Source organism: Typopeltis vanoorti, chromosome 12 (genome assembly GCF_054136105.1).
Source record: "Typopeltis vanoorti isolate ZY-2024b chromosome 12, IOZ_Tvanoo_1.0, whole genome shotgun sequence".
In the NCBI taxonomy this organism is placed as follows: domain Eukaryota; kingdom Metazoa; phylum Arthropoda; class Arachnida; order Uropygi; family Thelyphonidae; genus Typopeltis; species Typopeltis vanoorti.
The window spans coordinates 52,994,462-53,018,510 of NC_143560.1; the positions used below are offsets into that span (position 1 = coordinate 52,994,462).

At 35.5% G+C, this 24,049-nt stretch overlaps 1 protein-coding gene across 4 annotated transcripts in view; it reads right to left on the reverse strand.

Moving 5' to 3' along the window:
* The window catches only part of faf (ubiquitin carboxyl-terminal hydrolase-like faf), a 1,099,079-nt gene that overhangs the window by 887,305 nt on the left and 187,725 nt on the right, over positions 1-24,049 (reverse strand). For all 4 annotated transcript variants that reach the window (XM_090401226.1, XM_090401227.1, XM_090401224.1 and 1 more), the window contains one exon: positions 7,410-7,472. In XM_090401226.1, the coding sequence (XP_090257352.1) occupies positions 7,410-7,472 (63 nt within the window). The remainder of the gene's footprint in view (positions 1-7,409; positions 7,473-24,049) is intronic.

Sequence of the window (24,049 nt, forward strand, 5' to 3'; positions counted from 1 at the left end):
CATGTCATTGTGAGCGGAGCTAATCTAAAGTGGTCCTGTCAGGTGTCTTCTCTCTGTCCAGGAGATTGACTACCATGTGTCTCCACCATGTCCTATTCTGTGCCTCTCTGCTGCATTCCTCATATGAGAGGTAGGTCCGGTCTTCTATATTTTTCACAGACTCCAGTCTTTGTCTTCCTCTCCTTCTCTTTCCCTCAACAGTTCCTTTGAGAAGTGTCCTTTGTAGGCAGTTATGTCTCAGAATATGTCCAAAATAGCTGAATTTTCTCTTTTTAATTTCTTTCATCAGGCTCCTATTTGCACCTACCATCTATAGTACCTCTTCATTTGTCTTTTTGTCTTTCCATGATATCCTCATAATTCTTCGCAGCGTCCACATTTCAAAGGCCTCCAGTTTTTTCACACTCAGATTGGAGAGTGTCCATGTCTCTACATGGTATAATAATGTGGACCATATGTAGCATTTGGAGATTCTTAGTCTTGTTTTCAGATTTAATTCTCTAGATGTCAGTAGATATTTCATACTGTTGAAAGTTGACCTTGCAATTTCAATCCTTCTTCTAATTTCATCTTCTGTCCTGCCATTCTCTGTGATCAAGTGTTCGAGGTGTGTATGTTTGCACCTGTTCTATTTCCATTTATATTGATGCATATTTTTGGTATTTCCTTTTCTCTTGAAATTATCATGTTTTTGTCCTTTTAAAGTTGAAACTGAGGTCATATTGTTCGCTGTACTTGAGGGTTTCATCTATAAGAGTCTTCAGGTCATATTTGTTTTCAGCTAGAAGAACCATGTCATCTGCATATTTTAGGTTATTAATATTTCTGCCCCCTATAGTGATTTATTCCTTTGAGGTTACTAATTTAATTAAATATTTCTTCTGTGTACAGGTTAAAGAGAATCGGAGAGAAGACACAGCCTTGTCTCACACCTTTCTGAACTGGGAATTCTTCTGAGTTCTCTCTATTTATTCTCAAAGATGCAGTCTGTTCCCAGTAAAGATTATTTATTAGCTTAATGTATTTTCTATCCATGCCTATTTCTGAAAGGATTTCAATTAATTGTTCATGTTGAACATTGTCGAATGCCATTTTGTAATCTATAAAGCAGAGATTCACATCTTTTTGTTTTTCTAGATATCTTTGTATGATGGTTCTGACGTTGAAAATACCTTCTCTTGTACCTACATTTTCCTTGAAGCCACTTTGTGTATCGTTTATTTCTATGTTTATTTTTCTTTTATTTCTTTCAAGAATAATGTATAGGAGGACTTTTGATACTTGACTGATGAGGCTAATTGTCCTGAACTCTTCGCATCTTGTAGCTTTTGTTTTTTTGGGAATTGGTATGGCCACTTTAAACAGAATGGATAAGGAAAGGTTAGCAAAAGAGATGTTTGATGCCAAAATAACAAGAAAAATATACCCAGAGGAAGACCAATGTCTAAGTGGATTGATTCAGTCAGCAGTACCTTAGAACGAAATGTTAGATATGATAATGTTGGAAAGCTGACAAGGTAATAGACTAATTTGGAGGAAAACTGTTGATAGGAGATTATTAATAATGTAAACTTAATCATGTGGTGCTGTCACAATAGCCTGAATATCCCTCAAGGGTACACCACAGGAAATTGATAATGATGATATACAGATATATGTCCAGATTTTGATCAGCCTTCATTTAATGCCAGAGTTTAATTACCATCACATTTCTCCCCCAACTCTCCAAATGGTCAAACTATGTTCATACTGGTAAATTCTGTCATACTCTGTAATAGCTTCTGTTTGTACAACAGGATAGTAGAAATGACTGGATGAACAGTTGAATGATGGGCTTTTAAAATATTTTTTGCAATATTATATATGCTTGTCCAATTTTAATAAAATTTGTGAAATGCTGTGGTTACTCTATTAGTTATAAACTGCAGTTAATTATTTGTTAAATGCAATCATTACTTTATTATTTAGGGTACTCATTTGTCACTCAAAATTCTGAAAGATGGTTTGATATTACAAACAACAAATGTCTAGTGCTGTCTGCTAGGATAAGAGCATATGGGAATACGCATTTTGCATATATGCACATTAAGTAAACTGAGGCTGTGATGGTTCTGACGTTGAAAATACCTTCTCTTGTACCTACATTTTCCTTGAAGCCACTTTGTGTATTGTTTATTTCTATGTTTAAATTTGATTTTAAATTAAATTCTATGTTTAGATTTTTTCTCCTTTGATTAAAAAGGGGGAAAAATAGATTTTTCCCCCTTTTCAATCAAACCACCCATGCATGAAAGATTGAAAAACCTATCAGCACATGAGTGCTTTGTGTAAGCACAAAATATCTCACACTGTTTCACCGTTTTCATTAATACCATAAACTGTGGGATATAAGTTTCAACAGTGAACACTCTTCTCATTATTCTTTTGGTCTCCATACTACTGTGTGAACTGTCTATTGCTTCATTGTCATTATATACCAGAGTTGAATTGAGTGGCTAATATCACAGATTTGGATCTGGGATATTATAAGTCAAGAGATTGAGTGAGAGACAAAGGAAATTCAAAAATAATACCTTTATTTACAAATAATACCAGTGTAGATTTATGTTATTGCCTTAACAGTGTGCGTAAAATGTTCATGTTTTACAATTACTATATACAAATTTTTATTATAAATAAACTTATTTTTTAAGAATAAAAGGCCCACAAACTTAAGAGTTAAAGAAAATAAACATCGTGCAAAATTCCTCGTCTTCTTCAAGATCACAATTTTCATAACAATACACAAACACTTCAAACTAACTTATAGGACATGGTTTCTTCTGCTTTTGATAATGACCATTAAAATATAATTATTAAGTTAATACATGCTGGCCTGGTTGACTGAGTGGTTAGCGTATCTACTCCCCAGACAAAAGGTTGTGGGTTTGAATCCCACTGTGAGCATGGATGTTTGCGATTGTCTGTAAAAATACTAGTGGTGGTCAGCAATAGATGGAGCTTGTGTAGATGATGACAGTAGTTGCCATCAGTGGTTTGGTGTAGATGGAAGTTGTAGAGTAGGTACCCTCCCTTGATGAGTCTTTGGACTCTCTGGAGGTGTTACGTAAAAATAATAATAATAAAGAAGATTTGGAGTCAGGCATCTCTCCCTATCAGCATTTGTAATCCAGAAAAGGACCTTGATGGCCTTGAAAGGGGAACATTTTTGTTTTTATATTGTTCAAAATTAATATATCTTGAATAGTATGGAACTGAAACAAGGGTGAACACACAAAGCAGTTTTATATTCAGGATACTAGCATATCCGCTAGTATCCTGAATATAAATGTCAGTCTCAAGTAGAGTAATGTGGGCAAATATGAGAATGGGGAACTGGACAATGAGGCTTATTTGTGCCTATGGTCCCACAGAAGGTTCTAAGGTAGAAGTGGAGGAATTTTTTGAGGCTTTAGAAAAAGCAACTGACACAATGAAAAAGGAAAAGTTGGTCCTTGTTGGGGATCTAAATAGCAGAGTAGGAAATGATTGTGAGGCATACAAAAATATTTTGGGAAAATTTGGAGAAAAGAGCAAAGCTAATAATAATGGCAAATATCTGTTGGATTTCTGCTCAGGACATGGATTGGTTATTACTAACACCATGTTCCAACATAAAAATGTGCACAAATTCACATGGAGAGAAGAGGCAAGGAATAAGAAGTCTCACTGACTATGTATTTGTTGATAGTGATGTTTTTTCCCTGGTGCAGGACACCAGAGTGTACAGAGGATTTGAAATTGGAAGTGATCACTATTTAGTCTTGAGCAGGATAAAATTGAATTTCATATTGAAAAGAATAACATGTAAGAAAGTTTTAAAGCGAATAAAGGTTGAGCAGCTCTCAGATGTGAACTGTAGACTAAAATACACAAAGCTTATTGAAGAAAAAATGAAAGAGTTTGAGAACAGGAATCAAACCTTGGAGATTCAGTGGCAAACTGAAGAAAACATTGATTGATTCTGCCAGAGAGGCATGTGATGAGGTTGTCTGCAAGGATAAAAAAATCAGAACTCCCTGGTGGACACAGGAAATTAAAGAGGCAGTGAAGGAAAAGAAGAAAGCATATCAAAAGTTCCTGTCAAATAAGTCAGCTTGTGCTCTTAGAGAATATAGAGACAAATGCAGGAATGCTAAACACTGTGTAAAACTAGCTAAACAAAAGTCATGGGAGGACTTTGGCAAGAATATAGAAAATAAATATCAAGAAGGTGGCAAAATATTCTGGAGGTTGTTGAAGAAGCTTAGGAATGGAGGAAAGAGTGCTGTAAATTAGAGATGATAAAAGTGACATGAAAACAGCAGAAAAAGATATCCTTGAGGTATGGAGTAATTACTTTGAAAAACTGCTAAATAAAACAAGCAGTGATGACAGCACAGTGGTAAAAAACACCAACCAGGCACAGTCAGGAATACATATCCATATTTGAAGTAGAAAAAGCCATCAAAGGCTTGAAATGTGGAAAGGCAGCAGAAGTAGATGATATTCGACCAGAAATGCTAAAGTATGGTGGTATAAGAGTCTTACAGTGGCTGCGCTGCATAGTTCAGAAAGCCTGGACAGAGGGACGAATTCCCGATGATTGGAGTACAGCTCTCATAGTACCCATATATAAAAAGGGAAATAAAACTGAATGTGAGAATTACAGAGGTATTTCCCTAATGAGTGTTCCTGGTAAGATCTATGCAAGTATACTTGAGAAACGGTTGAGAAGAATTGTGGAAGCAAAGCTTGGGTGAACAACAAGCTGGATTCAGGCCAAAAAGAGGTTGTCAGGATCAGATCTTCACTTTACGACAAATAGTCGAGAAAGCATGGGAATATAACAAAGATCTGTATTTAAGTTTTGTCGATTTGGAAAAGGCATATGACAAGGTGCCAAGAGGGAAGCTATTCAATACGCTGCAGTTATATGGTGTTAATGGGGCATTATATCAAGCAATACTTAGTCTTTATTTGAGTTGTAAGTCAGCAGTTAGAATTGAAGGAAGTACAGGAAGATGGTTTAATGTTAAATCTGGTGTGAGACAAGGATGTACATTATCCCCTCTGTTATTCATTATCTATATGGATCACATTATGAAGGAAAGTGGTATTAAACATGATATCAAAATTGGAGATGTTAATCTCAGCTCTTTGCTTTATGCAGATGATATTATACTTCTAAATAAATCTGCTACAAGTCTGCAAGATTCTCTGACTAAATTTAATAGCTGTTGTAATAGATATGATATGAAGGTCAGCAATAAAAAGACAAAGACAAAGAAAATAGGCAGAATCATTGAAAATGTCAACTGTGTTGTGAATGGAGAACCTGTGGAACAAGTAAAACATTTCAGCTACTTAGGCATGATTTTTACTGAAGATGGTAAACTGATATAGAAATAGACAACAGAATCAGCAAAGCTGGTATGGTGGGAAGTCAACTGAATAAATTCATATGGAATAAGAGAGAAATTAGTCAGAACACTAAATTAGCTGTATACAAGACAGTGTTCAAAACCTATGGATCTGAGAGCTGGGTCAGAAGTAAAACACTTGACCAAAGTCTAGAGACCGCAGATATGAGAGTCCTGAGAAAGATTAGAGGCATGAACAGATGGCATCAATGGCAATATCATATTAAAAACGGGGATATTAGGAAAGAACTTGACATTGTCAGCATCCAGGAATGCATTAGCAGAGCTAATCTCAGGTGGTATGGTCACTTAAATAGAATGGGCAAGGAAAGATTAGCAAAACAAGTGTTCTCTGCCAGGTTGGCAGCAAAACGACCCAGAGGAAGACCAAGATATAGGTGGATTGATATGGTACAAAGTGCCTTAGATGATAGAAATATAAGATCTGATAATGTTGGAGTCTTAACAAGTAACAGACAGATTTGGAAGAAAATGTAGATAGGCAGTTAGTAATGATGCAATTTTTTTCATGTAGTACTATCATATCCTGTACACCCCTTGAGGGTACATGGAAGGAATTTGATGATGATGATGATGAACTAACTTATAAGACACAGCTTCTTCTGCTTTTGATAATGGCCATTAAAATATAATTATTTAGTTAATACATGCTGGTCTGGTTGGCTGAGTGTTTAGCATATCTACTCCCCAGCCAAAAGGCTGTGGGTTTGAATCCCACTGTGAGCATGGATGTTTGTGATTGTCTGTGAAAATACTAGTAGTGGTAGTGGGCAGTAGATGGCATTGATGTGGATGATGCAGTTTGCTGTACTTGGTGAATTGAATGGTGGAGATGGAGAGTTGTAGAGTAGGTGTCCTCCCTTGATGAGTCTTTGGACCCCTTAGAGGTGTCACGTAATAATAATAATAATATTTTTTCTTCTAAAACAACAATATAATATGTACACAACTTTTTTAAGACAGAACGTATTCCTTCTTTTAGATCTTCTGCACAATATCAGTTCCTTTTCTATTTCCTTGAAATATCAAGATAATTTTAAAGTTCCCTTTTCCTCTGGGAATATATCCTTATCCATAAACACAAACAGAATTGATCTCTTTCGAGTTTACGATGCTTAACTGCATGCCACATCAAAAGGAACTGTCTATTGCTTCGGAAGAAACTAGATAAAACTTTTATCTATGCCACAACTTACCTTCATATAAAAGAAATTCATCCAACAATTTTGGGTTGACTGGTTGTTTCCCTCGTAACATTCTATTCCATCTGTTTGCTTTTTTTTTGGAATTTCTTAAAACTATTTCTTAAACTTCACTTTTTAGATGTCATTGATGCGTTTCGGTAAAACTTTTACCAAGTTTAACAGAAAAGTCAATCGCAGCTCTGTTTGAAACTCATTTTCTGACCGTTCGTCAAAACACACTGTTATTCTTGGCACTATAACTCGAATGAAACAAATGTCATAAACAGTTGACACAACACTGATGAAGGTTGCCGCTTTCGAAAAAAAAAGATACAACAGGTGGTGCCACTAGTTTCTTCTATTTTCGCAAAGGCGGTTTCTTTTTGGACAGAGGGTGTATATCTGTCAACTCCATGCATACAGAAACTAGTTTGCACTTTGTTGGGAAAACAATTTCTGGAATGAAAAAAATTCAGTTGCAAGTGTCAAACAGAGGTAGCAGGTACTGACAACTCAACTTTGGTTGATAAAGGACTAGAAATCATTCTTTAATCAGATTTAATCAAATTCAAATGATGAGTTTTTACAAATAAACTGAGCAATCTCTTAGATAGCATTTCCATACTCCTGTTCATTTTCAGTGAAATGTTATAAGTCCTTTAGCCTTTAGGCAGTGTCATAAAGCAAAATTCACTATTATTTTATTGTAATGTAACAAAAGTTCAATCTGAAATAACTTTTAGAACTATAGATTTATACTTACTTGAGGCTGATGTAAACTGTCCCTAAGTACTACTTGAAGAACTTTGTTTTCTTTTATCCATTCCTATATAAATTTCAAGCCATTTAAAAAAAGCATAAAGATCAATACACATAACCATTTTAAATTAAAAATATAAAAATTAAACATTACAAAATTATTCAGTTATTGTTAGTAGCAAACTGGCACCTCAGGAGTCCAAAGACTCATCGTGGGAGATTGAAACTATCCATATAATATCTATTTTACCTCTCTTGAATCCAATAATTTACTGCAATGGCAAAATACTCAACTGATTCTGGCAACTCATTCTATTCATTCACCACTCTACAAGCAAAAAACTAATTCTCACACCCTTGCTTGCCACACTCTTACCCAATTTGCAGGGATGACCTTGTCCTGTACCCTTTTTAGCCAAGTGCTGAAATATTTCTTCTGTATTAATCCAATAAAAATCCTTTAAGTAACTTATATGTTTCTATCATATCCCTGTTTTTTGTCTATCAACCTACCATTGCAATCCACAAATCCTCACTTTATCTTCATAGGGGGAATTAGACAGACCACCCATCTCCCAAAAAAACTCAAGGTTACCACCAGACCTGATCACAGTAATCTAGATGTTGTAATATCAAGGCTTTATAAAGAGGAATGATAACTCCCTTATCTCTGCTTGTTAAGTGTGTTCTTCAATAACCGATAATCATGTGAGTTACTCTAGCTACCTTAGCAATAAGCCCTCTAAATTTCAACTTTCTGTCTGCTACTACTACTACTACCCCAAAATAAAACCCAGCTTCTTCCATTTTTCCTGGAGTACATCTTGTAATCGTTTTATCCTGAAATGCATAACTTTACAATTTTCTACATTAAATTATTATCCATTATATTTTGTCAATCTATTTAAATCATCCTGCAAGTTCTCTATTTCATTTGATTAAACTGTTATCCTACCCGACATTTCCCATCAGCATACAACTGAATCTCTCCCTTCAAATTAGTTCCTATATTATTTATGTACAAATAAACAGCAGTGGCCAAGCAGAGAGCTTTGTAGCACACCACTAGTCATCTGCTTTTTCCTAGATTATACTCCTTCATATACTACATTTTGCATCTGTCCATCGGTCACCCTTGTAACCATATGTTTCATATCCACCCCCCATTTACTCCATGTGATATCCTGTCAAATACCTTTGCAAAATCCAGCAGTATCCATGTATAGCATTCCCATTATCCAATTCAGCTGATACCCTATTATAAAAAGTTCGTAAATTACCGAGACATCGCAGACCCTTCACAAAACCATGTTGCCCTATATAGAGTATTATATTCCGTGTGTAGAGGCTTAAATGCTGTGAGGACATCATATTGGAGGCTTAATGGATTGTATACAGCACTCAGAAAGGATTAAAACAGAATTTAATACTTCCTATATATTTCATCTCAGTAAATGAGACATTTTCAGGGATTACAAAAAAACTAAAAAAGCAAATAACACACAATACTAAGCCCAACCACATGGGTGACACTAAAGTCCTATCTAGGTGGAGCATCCTCTAAGGGCGGTTGTAGGTGGCCTGGAATGTAAAGTGGAACCTCTGGTGATAAGCGTTTCCCAAATCTTAGGAAGCTTAATGCAACCATATTTGTTGAGAATCGGTTGATTTCTGAAAGCTGCTGCTGCTGCTGCTGATCCTAAGAATAGTCTCTCTTTTTTGAATTTGCTATGGTGCATGCTCCACCACAGCATAGTTAACTGGAATTATTCGATTAACACTTTAGATTACAAAACAAATGCACTGCAATCTAACGCATTGTCAGAATTATCACGTTCAGCCAAATGCAGCTCAACTCACCGATATTTGTTTGCGCATGTCATTGTAAGTAACAAGTCAATCCGACACTGCTCGTTTGAGCAGTGTCGCTACAGATAAATTGTATGCTTGCGCACGTTATTTCTGTGAGATAGAAAACTTTTATTATTGGTGCGTATTCATGGTGAGGGTGAACTATTTTTTATAAATCTTATTTTATTCTATTAAAAAAGGTTGATCAATTGATAGTCTCTGCTACTAATGGCTCGCAAAAACTTAAACGAGTTTGAGCGCAGTTAGTAGTTGGAAGGGGATCAATCGTTCGATGCTGTTGGCACGCTCTCCCTTGATGAGTCTTTGGACTCCCTGGAGGTGTTGCATAATAATAATAAAATGACATTTATTTATTATAGATACTAGGCTGAATTATGATGAGTGTCACTATTGAAAATATAAAAAGAATTATATTTTTTCAATTATCGTTACACAAAACATATGCACTGTGATCTAACACAGTGTCGGAATTATCGCATTCAGCCAATTGCAGCTAGACTTGCCGATATTCATTTGCACGTCATTGCACGTAACAAGTGAATCTGACACTGCTCATTTGAGCTGTGTCGCTACCTGTGAGATACGAAACTTTTATTATTGGTGTGTGTTCGTGGTGAGGGTAAATTATTTTTAATAAAGCAATTTTTAATATGTAAATTTATTTATTAATAAATTGGTTACTGATTAGGAAAAAAAGAATTTTTTTTTATTTTGTATATGCAGCACCCCCAATTAAAATTCTCACTGGCCGACACTGTATCCTACATTATATCTATATCATCTAAGTTCATTTAACGTTCAATTCATCAACCACTGTTATCAGATCAGTACATGTCACCTCTACAAAGTGCTCAGTAGCTAAATTATTCATCTCCCTCTATTACCTCTCTACCATCAGCACTCATTAAAGTTATCCTTCCATAGTCATTCTTACTCCTACTTTCCACATAATGAAAGAACTTTTGGGATTTCCTTTGGCCTGCTTGGTTAATTTATTCTCATATTCTTATTCTGCCTTTCTTACCATGCAAGGTCACTTTTCTTGTCTAACCCTTGAAGCATTCACGAGCTTGTTGATCACCTTTCTCCTTATATACCCTCCACAACAATTTATTTCTTTGAATCTCATGCTTAATGATACTACTCATCCATTTAACTCCCATCTGATTTACCTTCCTGACCTTCGGTATACAGTCTGATATCACTTCATCCAGAAATCCCTTGACTATCAATCCCATACACTATGAATATCCTTCCTTTGCAAATTTAATGCCATGACACTGCTCAAAGCTGTCTCCAAAGCTTGCCATAATCACCAGCCTTGTAGTTCCACATATATTCTTTCTTGCTTGAAAGTTGCACATTCTCTTCTTTCTTCCAAATCAACATTTTGTGATCACTCTTCCCAGCTGGAAGCAATGTCTCTCATCATCATCAAGTTCCTGCCATTTACCCTTAAGGGGTGTACAGGATATGATAGTACTACATGAAAAATTTACATCATTACTAACTTCCTATCTATAATTTCCCTACAAATCAGTCTGTTACTTGACAAGACTCCAACATTATCAGATCTTATATTTCTATCGTCTAAGGCATTTAGTATCTTATCAATCCACCTATATCTTGGTATTCCTCTGGGTCATTTTCCTGCCAACCTGGTAGAGAACACTTGTTTTGCTAATCTTTCCTCGCGCATTCTATTTAAGCGACCATACTACCCTAGATTAGCTCTGCTAACACATTCCTGAATCCTGACAATGTCAAGTTATTTCATAATATACTCATTTTTAATATGATATTGCCATTGATGCCATCTGTTTACGCCTCTAATCTTTCTCAGGACTCTCATATCTGCGGTCTCTAGTCTTTGGTCAAGTGTTTTACTTCTGACTCACCTCTGAGATCCATAAGTTAAAACTGGTTTGAATACTGTTTTGTATACAGTTAATTTAGTTTTAGCTGACTAATTTTGTCTGATTAATTTCTCTCTTATTCCATATGAATTTATTCAGTTTAATTCCTACCATACTAGCTTTGTTGATTCTGTTGTCTATTTCCATATTTGCCATCTTCACTAAAAATTGTGCCTAAGTAACTGAAATGTTTTACTTGATCCACAGGTTCTCCATTCACAATGCAGTTGACATTTTCAACAATTTTTTCATTGTCTTTGAATTGCTGAACTTCATACCATTTATATTACAACAGTTATTCATTTTAGTCAGGGAATCTTGCAGACTTTTAGCAAATTTATTTAGAAGTATAACATCATCCGCATAAATTAAGGAACCGACATTAACATCTCCAATTTTTATATCATGTTTAATACCACTTTCCTTCATAATGTGATCCATATAGATAATGAATAACAGAGGGGATAATGTACATCCTTGTCTCACACCACATTTAACATTAAACCATCTTCCTATACAGCCTTCAATTCTAACTGCTGACTTACAACTCAAATAAAGACTAAGTATTGCTTGATATAATGCCCCATTGACACCATATAACTGCAGCGTATCGAATAGCTTCCCTCTTGGCACCTTGTCACATGCCTTTTCCAAATCGACAAAACTTAAATACAGATCTTTGTTATATTCCCATGCTTTCTCGACTATTTGTCGTAAAGTGAAGATTTGATCCTGACAGCCTCTATTTGGCCTGAATCCAGCTTCACCAAGCTTTTCTTCCACAATTCTCCTCAAACGTTTCGCAAGTATACTTAAATAAATCTTACTAGGAACACTCAGTAGGGAAATACCTCTGTAATTCTCACATTCAGTTTTATTTCCTTTTTTATATATGGGTACTATGAGAGCTGTACTCCAATCATCGGGAATTCGTCCCTCTGTCCAGGCTTTCTGAACTATGCAGCGCAGCCACTGTAAGACTCTTATACCACCATACTTTAGCATTTCTGGTCGAATATCATCTACTCCTGCTGCCTTTCCACATTGTGAGCCTTTGATGGCTTTTTCTACTTCAAATATGGTTATGTATTCCTGACTGTATGCCTGTTGAGTGTTTTTTTACGACTGTGCTATCACTGCTTGTTTCATTTAGCAATTTTTCAAAGTAATTACTCCATACTTCGAGGATATCTTTTTCTCCAGTTTTCATGTCACCTTTATCATCTTTATCATCATTTTACAGCATTCTTTCCTCCATTTCTAAGCTTCAACAACCTTGAATATCTTACCACCTTCTTAATATTTTATTTTCTATGTTCTTGCCAAAGTCCTCCTATGACTTTTGTTTAGCTTTCTTACATTTGTCTCTGTATTCTCTAAGAGCACAAGCTGACTTATTTGCCAGGAACTTCTGATATGCTTTCTTCTTTTCCTTCACTGCCTCTTTGTCCACCATTGAGTTCTTATTTTTCTATCCTTGCAGACAACCTCATCACATGCCTCTCTGGCAGAATCAGTCAATGTTTTCTTCAGAGTTTGCCACTGAATCTCCAAGGTTTGATTCCTGTTCTCAAACTCTTTCATTTTTTCTTCAATAATCTTTGTGTATTTTAGCCTACAGTTCACATCTGAGAGCTGCTCAACTTTTATTCGCTTTAAAACTTTCTTACATGTTATTCTTTTCAATATGAAATTCAATTTTATCCTACTCAAGACTAAATAGTGATCACCTTCAATTTCAAATCCGCTGTACACTCTGGTGACCTGCACCAGGGAGAAAACATCACTATCAACAATAACATAGTCAATGACACTTTTCTTATTCCTTGCCTCTTCTCTCCATGTGAATTTGTGCACATTTTTATGTTGGAACATGGTGTTAGTAATAACCAGTCCATGTCCTGAGCAGAAATCCAACAGGTATTTGCCATTATTATTAGCTTTGCTCTTTTCTCTAAATTTTCCCAAAATATTTTTGTATGTCTCACAATCATTTCCTACTCTGCTATTTAGATCCCCAACAAGGACCAACTTTTCATTTTTCATTGTGTCAGTTGCTTTTTCTAAAGCCTCAAAAAAGTCTTCCACTTCTACCTTAGTAGAGCCTTCTGTGGGACACGGGCACAAATGTCTCATTGTACAGTTCCCCATTCTCATATTTGCACACATCACTCTACTTGATACTGCCTGCTACTCAAGAAGATTAGCCTCGTATTTAGTGTTGAATACTGTGGCTACTCCTTATTTTTCTTGATTGTTATTGCCTGAAAATAACATTTTGTATTTATTGCTCAGAAAGATCTCACCAGTTTTTGTCTTTTTTGTTTCAGTCACCCCTATTATGTCGATCTGGTATTTATCTAATTCCTCAGCTAGTTCCATTTCTTTGCCATTCAGGCTTCTTATGTTGACAGTACCAATCTTTAACTCTGGTGATGTTGAGTTGGGGTTTGTTTTCAGATTTGTTCCAGTAGCTGACTTTTCGCTGTTCACCCTGGTTCCCTGGCAAAAATAACGGGGGCCTTGTTTAACTGAGCAACGCTCTAGCCGGCATGAAATTTTGTCATGTTGTACCATCATTTTGTATTTTGGTTTAAGCCAATAAGAATACAATTTGGTCGGCTAAATCCCAAATTGCCAGCACATCCTCGTTCATTCAGTATCCAGGTAGATACCAAACAGGGTGCACCACGAGAAGGTGAGTACCTGACATTAGGTCAGAAGCTCTGGTCAGTTCTCCGCATTCCTTTAAAGGCTATGTGGAGGTCTCCTCTCAGTTATATAACTTTGATCCTGAAGCATCCCATGAAATATAGATATGAAAATATCTATAGTGAAAAACATCCCTTCAACAAGAAATACCATGTGGCACATGCAAGAAAAACAAAGTCTTACTGTATTACTTAAATTATGGGGATATTAATTCCCACATAGTTTTAAAACCGAATAAGAAACTCAAAGATTGGAATCAGAGAGTTTCTTGCCGAATATAGTAAACTATAAAGTATCGGCGAACACTAGCGTTAGCCAATGCAAGTGATCCTAGTACGTGGTACAATCTCGGGCAACTCGTTGCAAAGGTGAGTAAGTTCAGATCGCTATTCTTAGGTATTTTCCATAATGTAAAAACACATTTCCTAGGAAATGTATGCTGTTATTACATTATGGAGGGAGGTCACTACCCAGACCGGTTTCAGCCTTTTTTGAGTCTTCATCAGTGAGTAGCTAGACCCAATGCCAAAGTGTATAGCAAAAAGAACTTAAGTACTTTGCGAACGAGTTTTCCAAACAGGTGCAACCATTAAGTTACTTAAGTATAAAGAGCTAATAAGCTTCATTTCGGCAATGAAAACATTACTTAAATTAAGGGGATATTAATTCCCACATAGTTTTAAAACCGAATAAGAAACTCAAAGATTGGAATCAGAGAGTTTCTTGCCGAATATAGTAAACTATAAAGTATCGTCGAACACTAGCGTTAGCCAATGCAAGTGATCCTAGTACGTGGTACAATCTCGGGCAACTCGTTGCAAAGGTGAGTAAGTTCAGATCGCTATTCTTAGGTATTTTCCATAATGTAAAAACACATTTCCTAGGAAATGTATGCTGTTATTACCTCAAAAAATTTCAGCCTCAAAAAAGGCTGAAACCAGTCTGGGTAGTGACCTCCCTCCATAATGTAATAACAGCATACATTTCCTAGGAAATGTGTTTTTACATTATGGAAAATACCTAAGAATAGCGATCTGAACTTACTCACCTTTGCAACGAGTTGCCCGAGATTGTACCACGTACTAGGATCACTTGCATTGGCTAACGCTAGTGTTCGCCGATACTTTATAGTTTACTATATTCAGCAAGAAACTCTCTGATTCCAATCTTTGAGTTTCTTATTCGGTTTTAAAACTATGTGGGAATTAATATCCCCTTAATTTAATAATGTTTTCATTGCCGAAATGAAGCTTATTAGCTCTTTATACTTAAGTAACTTAATGGTTGCACCTGTTTGGAAAACTCGTTCGCAAAGTACTTAAGTTCTTTTCGCTGTACACTTTGGCATTGGGTCTAGCTACTCACTGATGAAGCCTCAAAAAAGGCTGAAACCGGTCTGGGTAGTGACCTCCCTCCATAATGTAATAACAGCATACATTTCCTAGGAAATGTGTTTTTACATTATGGAAAATACCTAAGAATAGCGATCTGAACTTACTCACCTTTGCAACGAGTTGCCCGAGATTGTACCACGTACTAGGATCACTTGCATTGGCTAACGCTAGTGTTCGCCGATACTTTATAGTTTACTATATTCGGCAAGAAACTCTCTGATTCCAATCTTTGAGTTTCTTATTCGGTTTTAAAACTATGTGGGAATTAATATCCCCTTAATTTAAGTAATGTTTTCATTGCCGAAATGAAGCTTATTAGCTCTTTATACTTAAGTCTTACTGTATTTTTTTTTCTATGTTTTAAGATACTGTAAATGGACAACTGGAATATAAATGTCTCTGCATAGTGAAAAACACCTCACTCCCACAGACACTATGCTACATACAAGCCAAAACAGTTTTACTGTAAAGCCAGCTCTACAACTGACTGAATGCATAGTGCTAACACCTGTTTATAATACAGCAAAGTGAAGCAATGTTTAAAACTAGCTAAACAAGAAAGGAATTCTGAGTGATCGAAAAGGCAGCGATATAAAAGGAAGGAAAGAAACATGTCTTTTGAATAAGTGAAAACACAATCTTACCTCTGCTCTGAATAAGAAAAACCAACAGAAGTAAATTATTTTCTTTGTCCAAGCACCAATTAAAATGATAAATGGCAGTGACTCCTTCAGCAATGATAACTGTCACAAATTGTGAACATCTGATGTGTCTGTTTCAAATGCTCCCACAGAAGAGAAATGCAAGAAGTGCAGAAAAACAGAACTGAAGAAAAAAACAGAAGCAATGTAACCACCTTAATTATAGCCAAGAATAATTCCATGATTACTGTAACAGATTCAAATCATGAATATGCTGAGCTAATTACACTGAGTAATTAGTTTTATAATTTTCACCAAAGATCCAATACAATTAGTTCATCTCCTCACTCTAATCTCTGCATTATTATTTTTCCAATGTTTTTTTTTTAAATTACATGTTACTTTTAGTATTTCTTTTTTTCATTTGTATTGCATTTCACTGGTATACCTAATCATCATCATCAATTTCCTCATATGTACATCAGGTTACTATGACAGCACTACATGATTAAGTTTACATCATTATTAATCTCCTATCAACAATTTTCCTCCAAATCACTCTACTATTTGTGAGCACCTCAATATTGTCATATCTAACATTTTGTGCTTCTAAAGCATTTCTGACTGAATCAATCCATCTAGCCCTTGGTCTTCCTTTTGGTCTCTTTCCTGCCATCTTGGCATCAAACGCCTGTTTCATTAACTTTTCTTCACCCATTCTATTTAAGTGGCCATACCACATTAGATTTGCTCTGTTGATACATTCTTGAATGCTAGTAATGTCAAGTTCTTTTCTAATATCTTCATTTTTAATATGATTCTGCCATTGATGTCATCGATTCACTTCCAAATTTTCTCAGAACCAGCATATTTGTGGTCTCTAGTCTTTGATCAACTGCTTTATTACTAACCCAACTCTCAGATCCTATAACTTAAAACTGGTTTAAACACTTTCTTGTATACTGCTACTTTGGTGTTCTGGCTAATTTCCCTCAATTCCATATAAATTTATTCAGCTGGCTTCCCACCATACCAGCTTTGCTTATTCTGTTATATATTTCTAGATTAAATCTGCCCTCTTCACTAAAATCTGTGCCTAAATAGCTGAGATATTTACTTGATCCATAGGATCTCCATTTGGAATGCAGATTTGATGATGATCTGGTTATTGTCATCATCGTCACCATCATCATTGGTCCTTGTTGGGGATCTAAATAGCACAGTAGGAAATGATTGTCAGACATACAAAAATATTTTGGGAAAATTTGGAAAAAAAGCAAAGCTAATAATAATGGCAAATACCTGTTGGATTTCTGCTCAGGACATGGACTGGTTTTTACTAACACCATGTTCCAACATAAAAATGTGCACAAATTCACATGGAGAGAAGAGGCAAGGAATAAGAAAATGAAGTTAAACTGGTATTACATTACATTATATTACATTATAAAAGTGCAGCTTATCAATTTGAAGAAATATTGTTGAATAACAAAATGAAACAATAAAAGTATTCATCATCACTATTATCAAAATGCATTTGATGCACTAAGAATTAAATGGCTGTTGTCTAAGTTAGTATTCATATCTGAATGAAACTGTGTAAAGAATTAGTGTTTGCTAGAATCAGATTACAGTAGAATTCCACTGATTTTCTCAATATAAGTATTCAAACAGTATTCCTATTTTGTGAAGAGAAAATATTAATAATTCATTTTGTTGCATGAAGTCATCTATTTATACGCTAACTGAAATTGCTGCATGCAGAACAGATGATATCTGAAATCTTTCCTATTTTTTTTTTGCATTTCAAGAACTATCAAGATGTCATGTACCATTTATAATTACAACTGATATTTTCAGCTATTTGTGTAATTTCAAACTGTAACAGACTTTACATGTTAATTTTAGAAATCAATGATTTTGGTCTTTAAAGGAATACTGCATTTCATTTTTTACCTGCCTTTAAATGTATTAACTTTTTATAGTACATATAATTTTTAATTGCTAAGATGGATATTTGTGATTTTAATTAAAAAATTAAATGCAATGCGTTAAAAGTTAATTAACAGTAGAATTTTTAACATTTAACTTGAACAAGTCTGAAAACACACCCCAACTCAACATCACCACAGTTAAAGATGGGTAGTATCAACATAAGAAGCCTGAATAGCAAAGAAATGGAGCTAGCTGAGGAATTAGATAAGTACCAGATCGACATAATAGGGGTGATTGAAACAAAAAAAAAGACAAAAACCGGTTAGATCTTTCTGAGCAATAAAACCAAAATGTTATATTCAGGCAATGACAATAAAGGGAAAAAAGGAGTAGCCATAGATTCAACACTAAATACGAGGCTAATCTTCTCAAATGGCAGGCAGTCTCAAGTAGAGTGATGTTGGCAAATATCAGAATGGGGAAATGGACAATGAGACTTATTTGTGACTATGGTCCCACAGAAGGTTCTACTAAGGTAGAAGTGGAGGAATTTTTTGAGGCTTTCAAGAAATCAACTGACACAATGAAAAAGGAAAACTTAGTCCTTGTTGGATATCTAAATAGCACAGTAGGAAATGATTGTCAGACAATCATTTCCTACTGTGCTATGATTGTCAGACATACAAAAATATTTCGGGAAAATTTGGAAAATGAGCAAAGCTAATAATAATGGCAAAAAACTGGCCTCAGGGGGTCAGTTCTTGCCCCATTGCTCTTTAACTTATATAATAGTGATATCCCAGAAACAGCATCACGGAGATTCATGTATGCTGACGATATTGCCATTGCAACTCAACATTCCAAAAAGCTGAGAACACCTTAACTGAAGATCTGGCTGTACTTGAAAAATACTTTAGACAATATCGATTACAACTCAACCTGAACAAAACTGAAGTAGCATCCTTTCATTTAAACAAAACTGAAGTAGCATCCTTTCATTTAAGTAATATCCAGGCCAACTATATCCCAAAAGTTTTCTTCAGCATTAAACAGGTGAAATTTAACAATCATCCAAAATACCTAGGAGTTATCCTAGACAGAAGTTTGACATTTAAATATCATCTAGAAAATATTGCTGGGAAATTAAAAACTCGTAGTAATATAATGCATAAACTTGCTGGTACTTCTTCGGATGCTGATGCCAACACACTGCGTACTATCGCACTGTCGTTGGTCTATTCCACAGCAGAGTATTGTGCTCTTGTGTGGCTGAACAGTGCACACGCTTCTTTGGTCAATGCCCAGCTGAATCAAACTATGAGGATAATCTCTGGAGCTGCTACTGGCTCCCAACTCTCAGTAATATAGCTCCTCCTTCACTCCGCAGGACCCAAGCCTTAAGCAAACTATGGACAAAAATAATTGGAAACAGTTCCTTGCCTATCCACCAAGACATTTCCTCCCATACTTCACAAAGACTGAAATCCAGGCACCCTGCCTGGAGAAGTGCAATAGAAATAAACGACCAGAACTTCGACCTATGCGAATCATGGGGAGAGTATTGGTTTCAACATACCTCCAATCTTCAAATACTCATCTCAAATCTGATATCTCGTCTGGGGGGCTTCAATCTCCCTAGACATTTATGGACCACTTTAAATCGGATCAGGACAGGACATGGAAGATGCAAGCATCTCTTGCATAAATGGAACTGGTCCGATACTCCAAACTGTGAATGCGGAAGAGGGATCCAGACTATCAATCACATTGTGCTTGAGTGCCCCATCTACTCATTTTCAGGTTCTAAAGAGGACTTTTTTAAACTGACCCCAGAATCCTTCGACTGGATCCACGATTTAAGGATTAAGCACGGACTCCTGATTCTTAATTTTGATGTTTAATCATTTCAACCTAGTGTACCCCTTTTAATATGAATTTTACAATTGTTTTTATGCTGTTTATGTAATATGTATGTTTTATTCTGAGACCTGTACATCATATCATATGCTAAATAAATAAATAACGGCAAATACCTATTGGATTTCTGTTCAGGACATGGACTGGTTATTACTAACACCATTCCAACATAACAATGTGCACAAATTTACGTGGAGAGAAGAGGCAAGGAATAAGAAAAGTCTCATTGACTATGTTATTGTTGATAGTGATGTTTTCTCCCTAGTGCAGGACACCAGAGTGTACAGAGGATTTGAAATTGGAAGTGTTCATTATTTAGTCTTGAGAAGGATAAAATTGAATTTCATATTGAAAAGAGTAACATGTAAGAAAGTTTTAAAGCGAAAAAAAGTTGAGCAGCTCTCAGATGTGAACTGTAGACTAAAATACACAAGGATTATTGAAGAAAAAATTAAAGGGTTTGAGAACAAGAACCAAACCTTGGAGATTTGGGGGAAAGCCTTGAAGAAAACCCTGATTGATTCAGCCAGAGAAGCATATGGTGAGGTTGTCTGCAAGGATAGAAAAGTCAGAACTCCATGGTGGACACAGGAAGTTAAAGAGGCAGTGAAGGAAAAGAAGAAAGCATATCAAAAGTTCCTGGCAATTAAGTCAGCTTTTGCTCTTAGAGAATACAGCGACAAATGTAAGAAAGCTAAACATTGTGTAAAACTAGCTAAACAAAGGACATGGGAGGACTTTGGCAAGAACATAGAAAATAATATCAAGAAGGTGGCAAAATATTCTGGAGGTTGTTGAAGAAGCTTAGAAATAGAGGAAAGAGTGTGTAAAATGTAGATAAAGATAATAAAGGTGACATGAAAACATAAGAAAGAGATATCTTTGAAGTATGGAGTAATTACTTTGAAAAATTGCTAAATGAAACAAGCAGTGATGGCACAGTGGTAAAAAACACTCAACAGGCATAGTCAGGAATACATATCCATACTTGAAATAGAAAAAGCCATCAAAGGCTTGAAATGTGGAAAGGCAGCAGGAGTAGATGATATTCGACAAGAAATGCATAAATCTGCATTCAAAATCCGCTGAAGTATGGAGGTATAAAAGTCTTACAGTGGCTGCACTGCATAGCTAAGAAGGCCTGGACAGAGGGACGAATTCCCGATGATTGGAGTAAAGCTCTCAGAGTACCCATACACAAAAAGGGAAATAAAACTGAATGTTAGAATTACAGAGGTATTTCCCTACTGAGTATTCCTGGTAAGATTTATACAAGTATATTTGAGAAAAACGTTTGAGAAGAATTGTGGAAGAAAAGTTTGGTGAAGAACAAGCTAGATTCAGGCCAAATAGAGGCTGTCAGGATCAGATCTTCACTTTACAACAAATAGTTGATAAATCATGGTTCAAAACAAAGTTCTGTATTTAAGTTTTGTTGATCTGGAAAAGGCATATGACAAGGTGCCAAGAGAGAAGCTATTCAATATGGTACAGTTATATGGTGTCAATGGGGCATTATATCAAGCAATATTTAGTCTTTATTTGAGTTGTAAGTCAGCAGTTAGAATTGAAGGAAATACAGGAAGATGGTTTAATATTAAATCTGGTGTCAGACAAGGATGTACATTATCCCCTCTGTTATTCATTATCTATATGGATCACATCATGAAATAAAGTGATATTAAACATCATATCAAAATTGGAGATGTAAATGTCAGCTCTTTGCTTTATGCGGACGATGTTATAATTCTAAATAAATCCGCTACAAGTCTGCAAGATTCCCTGACTAAATTGAATAACTGTTGTAATAGATATGGCAAGAAGGTCAGCAATAAAAAGACAAAGATAGTGAAAATAGGCAGAATCGTTAAAAATATCAACTGTGTTGTAAACGGAAAAGCTTTTTAACAAGTAAAACATTTAAGCTACTTAGGCACGATTTTTATGAAGATGGCAAAGAAATTGATAACAGAATCAACAAAGCTGGTATGGTAAGAAGTCAATTGAATAAATTCATATGGAATAACAGAGAAATTAGTCAGAACACTAAATTAGCTGTATACAAGACAGTGTTCAAATCAGTTTTAACTCATAGATCCGAGAGCTGGGTCAGCAGTAAAACACTTGACCAAAGACTAGAAATCGCAGATATAAGAGTCCTGAGAAAGATTAGAGGCATGAACAGATGGCATCAATGGCAATATCATATTAAAAACGGGGATATTAGGAAAGAACTTGACATTGTCAGCATCCAGGAATGCATTAGCAGAGCTAATCTCAGGTGGTATGGTCACTTAAACAGAATGGGAGAGAAAAGATTAGCAAAACAAGTGTTCTGTGCTAGGTTGGCAGAAAAACAGCCCAGAGCAAGACCAAGATATATGTGGATGATACGGTACAATGTGCCTTAGACGATAGAAATATAAGATCTGATAATGTTGGAGTCTTGACAAGTAACAGACTGATTTGGAGGAAAATTCTAGATATAGGAAGTTAGTAATGATGTAAATTTTTCATGTAGTACTATCATATCCTGTACACCCCTTGAGGGTACATGGCAGGGGAATTTGAAGATGATGAGATGATGATGAACTTGAACAAGTAAAATCTGTCATTCTGGGGAAAGCTGATGCACAAAGGTATGTCATGTCCATGTGATGTATGCAATTGGGTCAATGTAAAAGAAAAGCAAGTTAAGAAGATTGAAGGTAGGCTGCATTGGGATGACGATTAGCTGCCTACAAAAATGTGTAATCCCATTGGCTCTCACTCTATTCTAGTGACCATAAGAATAATATGCTACAATAAATTTTAGTACAGTGCTTTTAGTGGTTAGTTTTGCTACAGTGATTTTCTTTTAGTACCTATGGGCTTTGGTTAGGACTTTTCAGTAGTTTGTTATAGTGAGTAAGTTTGTTATAGTGGTGTTTGCGACAGTGAGAAAGCTGACTGTATTACATAATGATAATCTATAAATCTGTAAATATGTGCTCATCCATTTTATTTCTAAATATAAATGTATAATAAATGAAGTTGCACCTATTTTTCATACTTAATTTTCTGTTCCATTACAATATGAACTTATGTAACATTCAAAACTGACTTACCAGCAGATCAGAAGATAAATGCATTCTTGGTAGGCCACTTGTAAAATATGATAGAAACATTTAAGTTATTTAAAGGCTTTTCGATGCACCAAATATGTTTCAGCACTTGGCTAGAGGAGGCAGAACAACAGGTCATCTGTGGAAGTTGGGTAAGTGTGGTTAGTATGGGCATGAGGACTAGATTTTTTGATTGGAAAGTGGTGAGTGCATGAAAATGATTGCCTGAGTCAGTGTTGTGAGTGCTTTTTCTGTTAATGGTTTCAAGGAAAGGTATGACTAATATTGTGTTGATAGTTTGGGTCTCCCACAATGAGTCTCTGCACTCCATGCAACAATAATCATATACCTGGTATTCATTTCTTACTCTGATGTTTAGATCATTAACATGAAACAGCATGTCACTGTCTTCTTCATGTTAGCTGCTTTCCCTAATGACTTGAAAACATACCTTCTGTGAGACAACTAGTATAAATAAGTTGTTTTGAAATTTACAACATTACTTAAAACTGTCTATCACTCAAGAAGTTTATCTATATATATGCCGTTGAACACTATAACTACTCTTTCCTTTCCCTGATCATTATAATCTGAATACAACATCTTATTATTAGCAATATCTCATCTGTTTTAGTTCGCTTTGTCTTAGTAACACCAATTATGTCAACATGATACTTCTCTAATTTTTCTGCGATTTTTACCACTTTCCCAATGATACTTCTTACACTGATGGTGCTCTCTTCATTCTGGTAAAATCAATATTATTGCTGAAAATTCAGACAAAACGAAAGGGAGGAAAGGGGTATTTATTTGTTAATATGAAGAAAGGACATGATATGAAAGAACAAATTGTTTTATATATATATATATATATATAGTAAGCCCACACACCAGAGGTCAAAGGATCTATAAGCACGTTAAATGCCATGTCAGGGAAGCAAGAACTCAGAAGTTAAATGATGTTTCTTTTGAAGATTTGCAGGTTATAGTTTTGGAAATACTTCTTGCAGAGGACTGTTCCAGAGGACAGAAGTAGAAGGAATAAAAGAGGAAGAAGAAAAGCAGGTTTGGTGTTTTTGAAGTTGCACAGTAAAGAGATGCTGGGCAGCTGCAGCTCTTGTATTAACAGGTGTAACAGAAAGTGCAGGAATGA